The sequence below is a fragment of the Ornithorhynchus anatinus genome, chromosome X1 (assembly GCF_004115215.2).
Source record: "Ornithorhynchus anatinus isolate Pmale09 chromosome X1, mOrnAna1.pri.v4, whole genome shotgun sequence".
NCBI lineage: Eukaryota > Metazoa > Chordata > Mammalia > Monotremata > Ornithorhynchidae > Ornithorhynchus > Ornithorhynchus anatinus.
In genome coordinates this window covers 42696657-42713156 of record NC_041749.1, presented here as the reverse complement: position 1 = coordinate 42713156, position 16500 = coordinate 42696657, and the positions used below count along the sequence as shown (strand labels likewise).

At 44.0% G+C, this 16500-nt stretch overlaps 1 protein-coding gene across 2 annotated transcripts in view; it reads left to right on the top strand.

Annotated features, from left to right (window-relative positions):
• Nucleotides 1-16500, top strand: part of FSTL4 (follistatin like 4) — a 661388-nt gene that overhangs the window by 399697 nt on the left and 245191 nt on the right. For both annotated transcript variants that reach the window (XM_029050943.1, XM_029050942.1), the window contains exon 5: nucleotides 7704-7894. In XM_029050943.1, the coding sequence (XP_028906776.1) occupies nucleotides 7704-7894 (191 nt within the window). The remainder of the gene's footprint in view (nucleotides 1-7703; nucleotides 7895-16500) is intronic.

Here is a 16500-nt window from a genome sequence, read left to right as displayed (position 1 = left end):
CTGAGGCACAAAGAAGTTGTGACTTCCCCAAGGTCACACAGGTGACAAGTGGTGGTGGAACTAGAACCCAGGTCCTCTGAGTCCCTGACTCATTCTTTGTCCACCAGGCCACGATGCTTCTCCTCTGGAAGTGCTCATTTATTGAGCACTCATTCTGTGTTGAGCACTGGTATTTGGTAGAGGACAACAGAAGTTGAAGACAAGACCCCCAATCTAAGAGCTTGCCATCTAGGAGGGGAGACAGACATTGAAGTAAGTTGCAAGTGGGGGAAATTTATCCAAGAATAAAGATGTATACATAAATGCTGTGGGAGATGGGGTGGAGTGACTAACTATATGCTTAGGTAGTCTTCTCTTTTATATTGTACTCTCCTCAGCATTTAGTACAGTGCTCTGCATGTAGTAAGCATTCAATAAACATGATCGATTGGTCACTTTTGTTGCCACCTTCTTGGTAATGGTGTTCCCATGCTGCACCTCGTAGTTTTGAGGGTCTGATTATTATTCTGTGAGCAATCACAACACTTAATTCGCTCTCCATCCCAGCACTTAGTTCATTAGTTTTTGTTGTGCCCAGAACTCAACTCTTCTCCCACCTATCTACTTGCTCTCTGGCATTAAACATTTTTAGGAAACTAAATCTACCATCCTTCTGCAATGTCAATGAAGCTTCATTTGAACCTTCCATCAGCTCCTCCTGTTCCCTGCTTACCCCCTCATCGTTTCACTCACTGTTCCAGAAGGAACATGCCTGCCTTAGAGGCGAAAGTAGGAGTGAACCTGAGTAAACCACCAGATCTGCATTCAGCTCCTCCTCGCTGGTTCTTATTCCTGAAATCTTTGCAACTGAGTTGAGATTTGCCCCATGTCACCGGTAAGAGACTGCGTCACTCCCCACAAGCCACCTGAGCTTTAAAACCACCCCCAGTCGGTTCCAAACGGAAGAGTTGCACGCTGGAAATGGAAGTACAGGGGTTGTCACTGTTTCTGAGTCCTTGGCCAGATGAGACTGAGTGAGGAAAGAGATTTCATTCATTCATTCATTTAATTGCATTTATTGCGCTCTTACTATATGCAGAGCACTGTATACTAAGCAGTTGGGAGAGTACAGTATAACAATAAACAGACTCATTCCCTGCCCACAACAAGCTTACAGTCTAGGAGGGGAGACAGACAATATACATAAATAAATTACAGATATGTAGTTGTGGGACTGAGGGGGAGGGATGGAGCAAATCAGGGTGATGCAGAAGGGAGTGGGAGAAGAGGAAAGGAGGGTTTAGAGAAGGCCTCTTGGTGGAAGTGTGCCTTCAGTAATGCTTCAGAGAAGGAGAGAGTAATTGTCAGATTTGAGGAGAGTGGGTGTTCAGATTTGAGGAGAGTGGGTGTTGCAGTCCAGAGACAGGATGTGGGCAAGGAGTTGGGGGTGAGATAGACAAGATTGAGGCACAGTCAAACGTTTAGCATTAGAGGAGCAAAGTATATGGGCTGGGGTGTAGTAGGAGAGTAGCGAGGTGAGGTAGGAGGGGGCAAAGTGAGTGCTTTAAAGCCAGTGGTGAGAAGTTTTGTTTGATGTAGAGGTGGATGGATTTAAAGTTGGATGTCCAGGTTTGCAGGGAATTGAAGCAGATGAAAGAAACATGACAGAAACTTTGTTGAGTCTCTCACTTAGTGCTGTTTTCCTGAGAAGAGATGCAAGCTAAGCCTCAGTACCAGTATGTAAGGAGCAAATTACAGCACAACTTTTGCTAATAAAGCAGGTCTAGTCAGATTTCAACCTCTTGTTTCCCATTTAGGATTAGCAATCCAAGAGGTAGGCACAGGGGATAGCTTTCTTTTCCCCATATGACAGATGAGGAAACAAGGAGCCCCGAGAATTTAAGTGAGTGGCCCAAGGTCACACAGCAGGCTGGTAGAAGGCTGGGATTCGTACAGAGGATTTGAAATTCCAAAGCATTTCTAAAACGATTAGACAGTTCTAGGACAATTTTCTGTGGTTTTTGACCTTGGAGGATGCCTGCTATGTCAAGGTTAATATGATTGCTGTAGTATGAACCTTTGACTATGCACGGTAATGAAGGGAGCAGTGCTCCTAATACTAGAACACAACAGTATGAAAGGGAGGTGAAGGAGGGGGAGCACTAAAGCGGCAGGGAAGGAAGGCAACTGCCATATCTGTTCTGCAGGTCGTTTGCCCAGTGCCACTCCTGCTTTCCCATCCCTGGCAGTGGTGTTTCCCGGATGCTGGTACAATGATGAGAGAGCTGGCAAAGGAAAGAAGGAGCCAGTGGAAGGCCCATTTGAAGCTTCATTGATAACTGAAGAGAGACGGTAGACTTGGGGTCCTTAGGAAGTACAGGATCAAAAGAGGAAAGAAGTTCAGGGTCAGTGGAACTTATGGAGAGCTTTTATCATGACCTGCTCCTGCCGCAGCTACTGCTGCTGCTCCGTGGACAAATACTGGAAGGAAGACAGGCTTGTTGCCCAGAAATCCGGAGTGGATAATCCACAAAGCGGGTGATCCACTTGTGAATGTCGTAGGATCGACTGAAACAGCATTACTCCCATTTGTTGACATTCTCAGGATTTAGCTAAAAAAATATGATTAATCTGGCCCATTTCTAACACGTTTGGGAAGGACTCCCTTTCTCTGATGCTTCATCCCTGGGAGAGGGGGAGAATGATTTCCAAATCTGGGCAAAGAAAAGGGATTTGATTCTGCTTGCAAACAAAGCCTCTCAAACAGGAAGGACTGAGCCTGGGTCTGTCACTTTTGCTCATCCGTAATCCAACTCCTCGCTTTTAAGCAGAGCCCATGAAATCAATCCCCATCCGTTTCACCGGGACAAGATTGGAAGTGCCAGCCCACAGCCTCCTGGCCCCAAGTAATTTGCTAAATGTCTCTTTGTATCTGCGAGTTCCAGGAGATCGAGAGAGGTGACTCTGCAGCAAAAGGGAAGGAGCACTAGCCCATAGACGCCGCATTCTCAGGCTTTTCCTCGGGCACTCTGAGCAATAGTATCCAAAGACCACATTGCCCGAATTAGTGTTTGGCCTGTTTTATGGAGCTGATGATTACAGGCTAGAATAGACCCTCATCCAGCTTCATTTGGATGCAGTCCGAGATGCTTACGGAACCTTCGGGCTTGTCGGGTTTGTTTCCATGCATTTAAGGGGCTTGGATTTCAGTTGCTTAGTCAAGTTCAAGGATGCCTCGGTGCCCTGGTTGTACTTCTCAGCATGTCTTTGAACCAGGCTAAACTAGATCAAGCACAGATCCTGATGAGAGAGCCCGATTTATGGAGAAACTAGGGGGACCAATGGTTGAATTGGGTCAAAGGTCTGTATAAAACCATTCGAACAATGCAGTCAAACATTTTTTGACCCCTGAGCAAACTGGGACAGCTGAGGAGGATGAGGAAAAAGGGAGAGCATCCCATTCCAATGTTCCTTTGTATCCAAAATAAACTAAAATCAGATAGAATGGATGGGGAAAGTGGAGTGATAATAATAATATTTCTTAAGTGCTTACCATGTGTCAAGCACTCCTCTAAGTACTGGGGTAGGTAATCAGGTTGGACACAGTCCCTGACCCACATGAGGCTCACAGTCTTAATCCCCATTTTACAGATGAGGTAACTGAGACACAGAGAAGTGAAGTGACTTGCCCAAGTTCACACAGCAGACAAGCGATGGAGTCGGGATTAGAATCCAGATCCTTCTGACTCCCAGACCTGTGCTCTATCCTCTAGGCCATGCTGTTTCCCAAGACCCATGGGGCTGCTCACACTTTCTTAATCAATGGTATTTATTGATTGCTGTCGGCAGAGCTCTGTACAGAGCACTTGGGAGAGTAAAATATAACAATATAACAGACACATTCTCTGCCCACAATGATCCTACAGCCTGGGGGGGTGGGGGGAGGCATACATTTATATAAATAAATAAATTATGGGTATGTACATAAGTGCTGTGGGGCTGAGGGAGGGATGATAAAAGGGAGCAAATCTAAATGCAGGTGTTGGTTTACTGGCGAGCTCGTTTGGGCCAGAACGAACTGTTGTGGTTACGTAACTGGTCCTCTGCCCCCTGTAACCTCTCTCCCGGGAAGGGGAGGGCACTGATTCATCACCCAGACCTTGCTCTGTAACTGTCTGAGAGACAAGCCTGGGTATGGGTCCTTTCAGGTAGAACACTCCCCTTCTCATGCTCTCTGACTATAAGGCTACTGAATTTTAATGCTGGTCTTTCTGACTGCACTCTCTACCTTTGAAATAATGCTATGGAGATTTCCCTGGTTTCCTTCCCCTCCCTCTAAAGTGTTTTGATTAACTTGAATAGAGTTATTATGGCCCAATTCCACTGAGCATTAGACATGGGCAGAACAATTTAGCATTGATAAAGGGAGATCTGTTAGCCTAAAGTGACTTTATGTTGAATAAGATGTGAATGATAACAAGTACTGTATTTTCAAATATACACCCAGAAAAATCTAATTCTAAAGCTCTCACCATTGGTACATAGTCACTCTTCTATTAGATCAAGAAATTCTATTCATTAACTATTAATAATCATTATTATTTTTTGAGCACTCACTGTGTGTCAAACACTGTTCCAAGTGCTGTAGTAGCTACTAGAAAACAGGTCAGACACGGTCCATGGAGCTCACAGTCTGTCAGAGAGAGGAAAGGTATTGAATTCCTATTTTCAGATAGGTAATCGGGGCACAGATAAGTTAAGTGACTTGCCCAAGGACACACAGCAGAAAGGTGGGGGAAGCAGGATTAGAACCCATGTCCTCAGACTCCCAAGGCTGTGCTCTTTCTCCCAACGCACACTACCTTTCTCCCCAAACCCCTTGAGTAGATATCTTGTCTTTCAAAATTGTGCTGCGTCTAAAACAGAGAGAGAGAGGTAGCATGGCCTGGTGAGAAAGGTTGAGAGATGGGAATCAGGAACCCTGTGTTCTAGTTCCAGTTCTAATTCTGGCACGTTGTTACCTTGAATGAGTTACTTACCTACTCTGGCCCTCAATTTTCCTATCTGAAAAAGGGGGAAAAACGACCTGCTTTCCCTCCCTCTTAGCCTGGGAGCCCAATGTGAGTCAGGAACTCTGTCCTATCTTGGATCTATCCCACAGCTTCGCTCAGGGCTGGGTGCAGAGCAAGGATTTAATCTGTTACAAATGCTCAGTGTTTCCTGAGTTCAACTGATGCCTCTTTCTAGATCATCAGCACCTGTGAAATATCCCCAGTTAATCTCCACCTTCTCAGATTGCATCGTCATCATCAGTGGGGTTCTTTGAGTGCTTATTGTATGCAGAACACTGTACTAAGCGCTGGAGAGAGTATCCTGTAACGAAGATTGTAGACACCTTCCCTGCCCACAGTGAGCTCCATCTGACAGTTGATCTTACTCCTGAATTTCAGTCAATCATTTATTGAACACTCACTGTCCTATACAAGATGCTTGGGAGAGCACAATAAAACAGAGTTGGTAGACACACTTCCTGCCCATCACCTGCCTATAGTTTAGTGGGTATTTACATGCCTCAGCACTTCTACACTTCTACCTGTTCTGGATATACATGACAGTGTGTCTACCAATTCTGTTACACTCTTCTAAGCACTGAGTACAGTATGTGCACACAGGAACCCTATTTCGTTACCCTATTTATTTTGTTAATGAATTGTACATCGCCTTGATTCTATTTAGTTGCCATTGTTTTTACGAGATGTTCTTCCCCTTGACGCTGTTTATTGCCATTGTTCTTGTCTGTCCGTCTCCCCCGATTAGACTGTAAGCCCGTCAAACGGCAGGGACTGTCTCTATCTGTTGCCGACTTGTTCATCCCAAGCGCTTAGTACAGTGCTCTGCACATAGTAAGCGCTCAATAAATACTATTGAATGAAGTGTTCAGTAAATACCACTGATTGACTGATTGCATCAGCTGACACTTATTTACCAAGTAACCTTCGACTGTTTGCTCCCAACAGTTGTGGGCCTTGTGAATGTCTTGGGTCCGTCTGTCTCCCCTTATGGACTGTAAAATCCTTGAGGGCAGGGACTTTATCTCTTACTCAATTGTCCTCTCCCAAGTATTTAGTGCAGTGCATTGCACACAGTGAGCACTCAATACAAACAACCAATGGATTGAGTGGTGCGGCAGGATCGGCTCCAGGCAGGCTCAGGAAGGGCTCCCAGAACATCAGGAAGAATATTGTGAAATTCTAATGGGCTTAATGTCAACATGATTCCCCAGTTTCCACACAGCAGGCATCGACTAGCTGTGCAGAGTGAAGGCAGTTTGATTTACCAAACTGGCTTTCAGGAAATATATTTTTCTAAATGAGCTTTGACAACGGGCCAGTGACTTTTCATTTAAGGTTTTTATAATGGGAAGCAGCATGGCATAGTGGGAAGCAGCATGGTATAGTGGATAGAACATGGGCCTCACTGAATTAGCCCCTTTTCCATTCTCTGTCCTACCCCGGAGTCCACGTGTGTCTCAGTGAAGTGACGTGCCCCTCCGTGTGACCTTGGGCAAGCCACTTGAGGTCTCTGTGCCTCCATTTCCTCACCTGTAAATTGAGAATGAAATACCTGTTCTTCCTTCCCTATGGACTGTGAGCTCAATGGTGATTGTGTGTGTTTTGCTTATCTGGTAGCTACCTTAGCATGTAATGTAATGCTTGACTCATAGTAAGTGCTTAACAAGTAGCATTACTATTCTTACTATTGTTATCATAATTAATTTCCCCCTTGTACAAGCCTATCTTTGGGCACTAGTGTTTTCCGACCCTTCTCTCTACACCAGTGGGCACCATTATCATTGTTTACAAAAAAAAAAAGGACTTTTTAAATGGTATTTGTTAAGTGCTTACTCTGTGCCAGGCACTGTACAAAGTACTGGGGTAGATACAAGCTAATTGGGTTGGACTGAATGTGTCTGTTATAATGTATCCTCCCAAGTTCTTAGTATACAGTGCATATAGTAAGAGTTCAATAAATGCAATTGATTGATCGTTGGACTCAGTCCATGTCCCACATAGGGCTCATGATCTTAATCCCAATTTAGCAGATGAGGTAACTGAGTCACAGAGAAGTAAAGTGACTTGCCAAAACTCACATAGCAGACAAGTGATTGAGTGGGGATTAGAACCCGGGTCCTTCTGACTCCCAGGCCCGTGCTCTAATCACTAGCCAATGCTCCTTCTCATGTGAACTGGGGAATCAATCAGTGGTATTTATTGAGTGTTTACTATGGGCAGAGCGCTGTTCTAAATGATTGGGAGAGTACAATACAACAGAATTAACAGACACATTCCCTGCCCATAACGAGTTTACAGTCTAGAGGGATTTGTTGGAGTCCCGCCCTCAATCTGGAATCACATAGCCACTGGCCTTAGTTCCCCAGTCCATCTGAGCAGACTTAATCAACTCCACAGGCGAATTATTCAGCCTGGCACGGGGGCTGGTGAGCTAAAGCACCTAAATCCACTTGGCAACCTGCCGCAGAGCTCCCCATAAGGTGGGATTAGGTAAAATAGAGGCGTCTTTCTGGAAAGGAATTGTTCTAGGATTTCCTAAAACCATCCCTGAGGTGAATCTGTGAATTTCCCGAACGTGGGAAGCTTGCGTTTTTCCTTTCAGATGTGTGCCCGGGGGCGGTACGAGGTTGGTGATGGAGTTTTCTCTTTCAGGGGACGTGTGTACGATGGCGGACTTCAGCCGCATGAAAGGCATTGTCCTGGATCTCCAAGCACACCGCCAGCCCCGGAGGGGGACGGAGACGGGTGGGAGGACACTCCAGAAACGTCTCCTGGTCGAAGATATGTTTAAGTACGCTGACGTCAACAGCGACGGGCACCTCAGCGGTGCTGAACTGGCTCAGGTGAGTTTATTGTTCAAAGGAAATCGAATTATGAAGTGACTCATATTTTTCATTCAGAGCGCAAATTGACTGTGAGACAGTAGGATTCTTGTAAGAAGAGTCATTTGTAACTGTCTCCCGTTAAGTGAAGAAGGAAATCTCCCTCGGAAAAGGAGTCTCTCTCTCCCATGTCCTTCGGGGACGTGGAGAGCCTTAGGTGGAAAGAGGTTTAGGCTATTATCCCGACTAAAGTGATGTCATTGGTATTTGCAAACGAGTGTCAAAGTGTTCCTCATGAGCAGGCAAAAGAAACACTTAATGCATGGCATGCAGAAGTATTCTAATTAGACAATAAACCCTTTTTCTTCCTCAAATCCTTTTCTCCTTCTGACGGTGAGGTTAGAGATTTTCACAGCTTTATTCCCCCCGCTTCCCCCTGCAGTTATAGAAGTGTTGTTTATCAGACTGTGGTTCCGCGGTGGATGGCACACTCCAATTGAAACCACCAATCTTTAATTACCAGCACGTGGAGCTATTTGGGTTTCTCTAATTGACAACATTAACAAAGCACACAGCCCTGATATTTAAACTGATTCCTGTGCACAGTCATCCCGGTTTCAAGACAACAAAGAGAAAACATTAGAGTTGATATCAATGCAATATACCTGGGGAATGAAAAGGCAAGCAAGGATTAATTGAATCCAACTCTAATTCCATTTTTTCTTTCTTTATCTCAGTACATTGATTCGGTCCAGATGCTAGCTATCAAGAACACTGACCTCATTCTCATATTGTTAAAAAACGATATTTGCTCTGCGGCAGATTCTAACTACCCACATCTGCAAGCGGGGCTGTGGACAGTGTAGGATGGGGCAGATTTAGTATAGCAGGGCCAGTATCTGGCAAGCTGACCCTCCTGGAAAATTTCAGTGCAGAGATGGGTAGAGATGCTGAAACATGAAGAAAAATCACTGGGTGATGCGGGCTTGGCCCATTAAGCTACAATGACCTGCTTCTGCTCATCGAATGTGCCAGGTATCAGCTTATAGCCGCAACACAGCTTTTCCCCTTCATCTAATCAGAGATGATGGTGATGGAGTCTCCCATCACAAAGGATCGGAGATGATCCCGGACTAAAGACTTGATGAGCATGACAGTGGTTTACACAATCCCCCTCACCCTCTCTCGTCACTGCTAGATGTGTTCATGCTGGTACAAGAAAAAGACGAAGGCCCCTTGGGTGTATCCAGGATGTAAACAGTGGTAGCTAAAAATGATCTCATCCCCCACCGGTGAGAGCAGAATGATGGTCACATTACATGACTAGATGTGGGGCGTGGTAAGGGGAAGACCATCTTCAGACTTGTTCCAAATTTTCACTCATGATCAAGCCAGGGTGCTGTGGAAGTGACTACCCAGACACCCAGCTGGCCGGAGGTCAGATTCCTAGAGAAGGGAATTCCAAACAGACAAGAAACTTAGCGAAAACATCAAAGCGGCTCTTTTAAGGCAAGAAGTTTCAGCAGCATCAGCCAATGACACCAGTGATTAGATCTTCCTCCAGATGCTATAAACCGGGCAGCCTATAAGGTGTTGCCAGAGGGAAACACCAGAGTGCTTTGTTGATGATGACACCAAAATCAATGAAGTTCTTGCAGGGAAACAGAAACTTGTAGATCCTTTCAAATCTAATCATGGAATCTAGAGCAAGCTAAGAAACCTGTGGGACCAGTGATGGATTTGCAGGCAAGAGAGATCTGGGCCTTCAGCAGCTGAAACCAAACTAAGGAGTTATGCAATCTCCAGAGGTAGACAGATGGGCCCCTATGCCCCAACAGCCCTGAAGATCAATTGATTAATTAAACATTGGAATTTATTTAGAGCTTACAGTGTGCAAAGTTTAGAACTAAGCAGTTGTGAAAGTACAATGCCACAGAATTGGTAGGCACGTTCCCTGCCTACAACAAGCTTACGGTCTAGAAGAGTAGAGATAGCTCCACCCTCACCACAGAGAGGAAACCGTAAGGAAGTGGCGTCATACAGTTCCAAACTTTTTTCTTTTATGTGGTATCTGTTAAGTGCTTACTATGTACCTCTGTAACTGAGGTACAGAGAAGTTAAGTAACTTGCCCAAGATCACCCAGCAGACAAGTGGAGGAGACAGGACTAGAACCCAGGTCCTTCTGACTCCCAGGCCTGTGTTCTATAATATATAATGGTATTTGTTAAGCACTTGCAATGTGCCAAGCACTGTTCTATCTCCTATGCAACACTGCTACTTAACTTGCCCCAGACACTTCCTCAAGCCAAGGATCACTGAGGAAATGCCACAGGGTTTCTGAGGCCACGGTTATCACCATCTTTAAGAAGAAAGCGAACTGGCTGCAGACACTATTGTGGAATTTCAAAGCTCTACATCAGTGGCAAGATTCCAGCAAGTCTCCTGAGCCATTGGTGAAACAGAGCTGCAGGTGGTCACTGCATTCTGTTACCTAGGCAAAAAACGAAATCAAGAAGTCTAATATCTACTTTGGGAGGCCAACAGAGTTTGGCACTATCTTGGCATCAAGATTCCAAACAAATTGAAGGTTTATGGTCAGTTGTAATGTCCAGTCTTCATCATTGCTGTGAGACCTGGCTGTATCGGAGAGCCTATTTCAAATTGAGAGGAGTTCCACCAATGCCACTTACACACCATACTTAACATCAAGAGGTAAAATAGGATAGTGCGATACTGGAACAATTTTACACCACCATCACTAAGGCGGTGCTTCTCATCACACACCACCCCTGAGCAGGACTTGTGAAGAAAGTGGGTGACTAGGTGTTACCCCTAATATCCTCTTTGGTGAATTGAAATGGGACAGAGGTAATCAGAGTGGACTTTAAAATGATTCAAAAATGCAGTGAAGCAAATCTCAAGTGATATGGCAGAGCCATGGTTGGTTGCTATGAGACAGGAGCAGAAGATAGATCAGCCTAGATACAGCAATAAGCAATTGAGTAAGAGTAAAAATTAGATTATTTGTCTTGGATTGGAGGCATCAGGAATATTATAACACCAAAAGGGAGAAACAAAAATGCTAGGCATGTGGGTAACATATGCAGGCAGGGGCAATCCTTACATGCACAAGCTATGGAAAGAATTTCCTATCACATGTTAGTTTCAACAGCCACACTCTTATGTAACAACAGAAGTTTATCTGCCAGTACCACGTTCAGTCTTTCAAGATCTCTCTCACTTCCTCTACTGCTGGCTCTATCACTATCTCTCTTACTCTCAGCAAGAACTTGTTAAATACCATTACTACTGTCCTACTCTTTGTTTTTTGGAGATGCATCTGGCATATAGTCTTAGATTTTGAGGACTCGAGGTCTAACGTTCATCCAGGTTTTCCTTCCCAGCACATAGTGCTTTTGCACAGAGAAAATGTATAATAAACATTAATACTCTTGTATGATATGTTCATGTTGGGCCGTAAGGATAGGCCAGGAGACCAGTGTATATTAAAGGTCTTCTCTGACTAATTTTCTTCTCTCGAGGATGTATCCTCCTTACTACGACTTCAGTACTTACCCATGCCTTTTTTGTGCATATTTACTTACACATTTTACTGTTTAAGCACTTATTCATCCCCAATCCATCCTCTTGTCATAGCTATCTGTAACTATTTTTCATCTGTCTTTCTCCAACTAGATTGTAAGGTTAGAAGTGTCTCTGATCTCTCCCAAGCACTTAATACTGTGCTCCACCTAATACTGTCACCTAATAGATACCATGGATTTATGGTTTGTTGGATGGAAGCGAATTAGCTATCAGTGAGCTATTTCCCTTAAATGGTGCCAACCAGTTCTCTGGGGATGGTCCAGGATCAGCTTGATTTAGCTGTTTTGGGGGCTCTGGTTCTAAGACAAAACTTTTCCAATTAGCCGCAGACTCAAGGGTGACAGAGAGACCGCCCCTTATGGGCCTAGTGGAAAGATCAGAGACCCAGGAGTCAGAGGACCTGGGTCCTAATTTCAGGCCTGCTCCTTGCCTGATGTGTGACCTTGGGCAAGTCACTTCCCTTTTCTGTACCTCACTTTTCTCATTTCTAAATGGGGATTCAGTGCTTGTTCTCTCTCCTACTAAGACTGTGAGACCCAAGTGGGATGGAAACTGTGCGTGACCTGATTATCTTGTATCTATGCCAGCACCTAGTGCAATGCTTGGCTCATAAGACTTAATAAATATTACTATTATTAATTAGACCACTTTTGGTGGACCAAGGGAGCTAGTTAGGTCTAAGATTTTCCTTATGCTACTTCCCCCCTCCACCCTGGATTTCAGCAAACCTGTTGAACTTTCACCTAATCTCTCATTTCCCTCCTTTCTCTGCCCCCTGGGAAGTCCTGATATACTCCAATTTCTTTATCCACCCCAGTCTCCTTAGAATGCCCCAATCTGGGGGTGGCCCAAACCAATGTGGACTCTGGCATGTGGTCTTAAATGATAATAATAATAATTGTGACATTTATTAAGTGTTTACTATGGTCTAGGCACTATACTAAGCACTGGGGTAGATACAAGGTAATTGGGCAGGACACAGACCCTGTACCACATAGGGTTCGCACTCCTAATCCCCATTTTCCAGATGAGGTAACTGAAGCAACTTGCCCAAGGTCACAGCGCAGATATACGGCAGAGCTGGGATTCAAACACAAATCCTTCTGACTACCAGGCCTGTGCTTTATTCACTAATAATAATAATGGTATTTTTTAAGCGCTATGTGCCAAGCACTGTTCTATGCACTGGGGTAGATGCAAGGTAATCAGATTGTCCCACATGGGACTCACAGTTTTAATCCCCATTTTACAGATGAGGTAACTGAGGCACACAAAAAATTAAGTGACTTGCCCAAGGTCACACAGTAGACAAGTGGCAGAGCCAGAATTAGAACCCACATCCTCTGACTCCCAAGCCTCTTTCCACTAAGCCACGCCGCTTCTCCAGTAATCCCACCTATAATCCATAATAATAATCTATAATATGGAAACCTACAGATAGCCCAGTGAATGAATGCCAGCTGCCCTTTGATAGGCTTTCTTAAAACCAATCTTTATTCCCCTACAAATGGATTCCCAGGTATTTGGTTTTTGAAAAAGTGAGCCTGTTTAGCAGGATGGTGTAATTTCATTTCCGAGGAATATCAATCATATTTATTAAGCACTTACTGTGTGCAGAGCATTGTACTAAGCACTTGGGAAGGTACATTGCAACAAATTTGGTAGACAAATTCCCTGACCATAGGGAGTTTACTACTAACTCAAATTGTGGAATTTAAGGTAAGTCTCCACGTGGCCAAAAGCTACACTGTTAGATACCATGTTGTTACCAGGTTGTGGAAGTGTTGGGGAAGAGAGAGGCGGAGAGGGAGCGAGGTATTGAGTATACGAATCCAATTGGACCACCGAGAGAGATCCTAAACTCTCTTTCCTATTGTTTTGCAATAGCTGCAGAAGAATTAATCTCACTTTTCGCAGAGACCCCACTATACACCCTTCACAGTCTCACAAAGCACTATTTCATCTGAATACCAGTATTTCTTAGACCCGTCTTTCAATTTGCAATAATATTCTGGTTTTTCAGGGTATGCAAAATTCAGTTTGGCTTGAGCCCCACCCTCTTTTCACACTCTGTTTCCTTCCTCAGTCCCTCAGTCTTTGAAATACTTTCATTGACTTCAGTAGAGAGATTAACAGCCCATTTTGTTCTTCTATGTTTAGCATTAGATTAATGATAGATCTTTACCCCATGTGAGCCCAAAGCATCTTTTTGGCCATAAAGAAAAAAAATATCTAATTAAAAATATTTCATTACTAGTCTATACAAACTTGGCTGTTTGATCCTGTTACTATAGTAGTGTTTTTCATCACTTTGAAAGATTTATTTGTTTTGTTGGGTCAATGTTTTTGATCTTGGGAATGCATTACTGCATTCTGGTTTATTTCCCCTGGGAAACCATACTTTGTCTAGGGTTTTTTGGATACTATTGCTGTGGAACTAATGAAGAGGGCTAAGTGCGGAGGGACCCCCTGCATATAGATATAGAACCTTCTGCAGGCCAGCCATTTGTCTCCTTTGGAACTGGAATCTACACAGAGCAAAACCAAAATGGCACACACTTTGTTGTCCAATGAGGAATTTTGATTTTGACTTTGACAGTTCGATCCCTAGGTACTTCGCTAAGCCCAAGTCTTCATTTTCCATCCATCACAAATCCACCACTGGGTCAGTGACCCAGGTGTATCCACTTGTCCATTGTTTCTTGACAAGCAGACGTGACATTTGATCCCAGGTTTGCTCAAGTGGACAGCATTCGTCCCTGGGGAGTTGTTGCTTAAAAATAATAATAACAATAATAACAATGATAAAGATTGTGGTCTTTGTTAAGCATGGGGTTAATGCAAGATAATTTAATCAGACACAATCCCTGTCCCACATGTGGCTCACAGTCTAAGGGGGAGGGAGAACAAGCATTTATTCCACAATTTACAAAAGAGGTAACTGAGCCACAGAGAGTTAAATGATTTGCCCAAAGTCACAAATCAAGCCAATGGCTGAGTCGGGATAGGACCCCAGATCACCTGACTCCTGGGCTCTCTCCACTGAGTCATGCTACTTTCCTTAGCCCTTCTTCCCTACTGATAATAATAAAGATAAATAATAATCGTAGTATTTGTTAGGTGTTTTCTACATGCTGAACACTGAACTTAGCCCTGGGGTAGATACAGGATAATAAGATCAGGCATTGACTGTTCATTCAGTCAATCGTATTTATTGAGCTCTTACTGTGTTCAAAGCACTGTACTAAGTGCTTGGAAAGTACAATTCGGCAACAGATAGAGACAGTCCCTACCCAACAATGGGCTCCTGCCCCAACATGGGACTCATGGTCTAAGTGACTATAGAGCAGTCCAGAGCTGGGAAACAGTATCCCAGCATGTTGCGGGAGCTGATCCATCACATCCCAGAGGCGAGGGATATGAGAAAAAATGAGCCCAGACCAGGATCTCACAGAGAAGCAGCATGGCTCAGTGGAAAGAGCTCGGGCTTTGGAGTCAGAGGTCATGAGTTCAAATCCTGGCTCTGCCACTTGTCAGCTGTTTAACTGTGGGCAAGTCACTTAACTTCTCTGTGCCTCAGTTATCTCATCTGTAAAATGGGGATTAACTGAGAGCCTCACGTGGGACAAACTGATTACCCTGTATCTACCCCAGTGCTTGGCACATAGTAAGCGCTTAGCAAATACCAACATTATTAGAAGATGTTGTTTGCCATCATGATGGGACAGGAGCCAGGTCTGCCGTGACATTGAGTCACTTCCAGTCGAAGCATAGCTCCAGGTTTACGGTTGATGGAGTACCCTGCTTGCCTTTGAGTAAAATATGTCCAGGAACAGGAGATGTACAGAAGGTCAGATTTTATCTTTAAGCAGATTTAGGTTTTTATGAGCACTTCACCCTCTGGGCCTGTTCCTGTGAAACATTCGAAAGACTTCACAGTTGTGGGCGTATGAGGCTATTAACCAATGTGGTAATTGGACTATTTCCATTTTAAAATTTAATGTATTTTAAGTCCGTTTCATAAATCTGCTGCATATAGTACAGTTGAGGTGGGGTTTTTGAGTGTGTGACACTAAATCAAAGGAGCTAGTAAAAAACTTGTCAGTCTTATGAAAAGTTAATCAATTTTCCATAAGAAAGTAGGCAAAGGAAAATTTCCATCTTTAGAAGATTGATCTGGGAAGTTATGGTTGATCTCACTTTTATTGAACATTTTTACTTGGTAGGTGAAAGGTGTGCTTTTTTTTTAGCATTATTATTTAAATTGCCTTTAATACAACAGGCCAAGAGAAGAAAGATAAATAAAGGGAAAGGTCTTCTAGACCCCAGGAACATTGTTTTCTTCTTTTGGAGATGCTCCTACCGGAGATACCCCATCTTAGACACAGCTGTAGGAATCGCCAGCCATGAAGGTAGCTTCTAAAACATCTTCCAACCTGCACCTCCACTGAATCGCCCCTATAAGCTCATTATGGGGAGGGAACATGTCCACTAATTATGTTGTATTGTGCTTTCCCAAGTACAGTGCTCTGCACATAGTAAGCACTCAGTAAATGCCATTGATTGACCGATAGAGAAGGGCCAGTCTGACTACATTGGTTCAATGAGAGTTTCCCAACTCTTGACAGGCCATAACAATCTAGCGATGAGGTAATAGGGAAGAAACTTTGGTCAGCATATAGTACCAGGGCACCAAGATTTTAATGGCGGAATATCAGCCCTACAGTTTCCTCTTGGATACTTACATTTATCCTCAGCACTTATGTATCACTGTGGATTCAATTGTACATTGAATTACTCCTGCTCATTTCATTATTTGGAAATATTTTTATGGTAGCCTTGACCATTGGTGAACAGAGAAAGGGCAGGGAAAGGGTCTTGTCATTTCTGATGGGCTTTCCCAGGCGCTCAGTATAGTGCTAAATAAATAGCATTGCTACTATTGCTACTCCAAGGCAAGAATTCTCCTGCTCAAACCAACTTCTAGGTCAGGCAGGGAAGCCCTGCTCCACTCCACCAC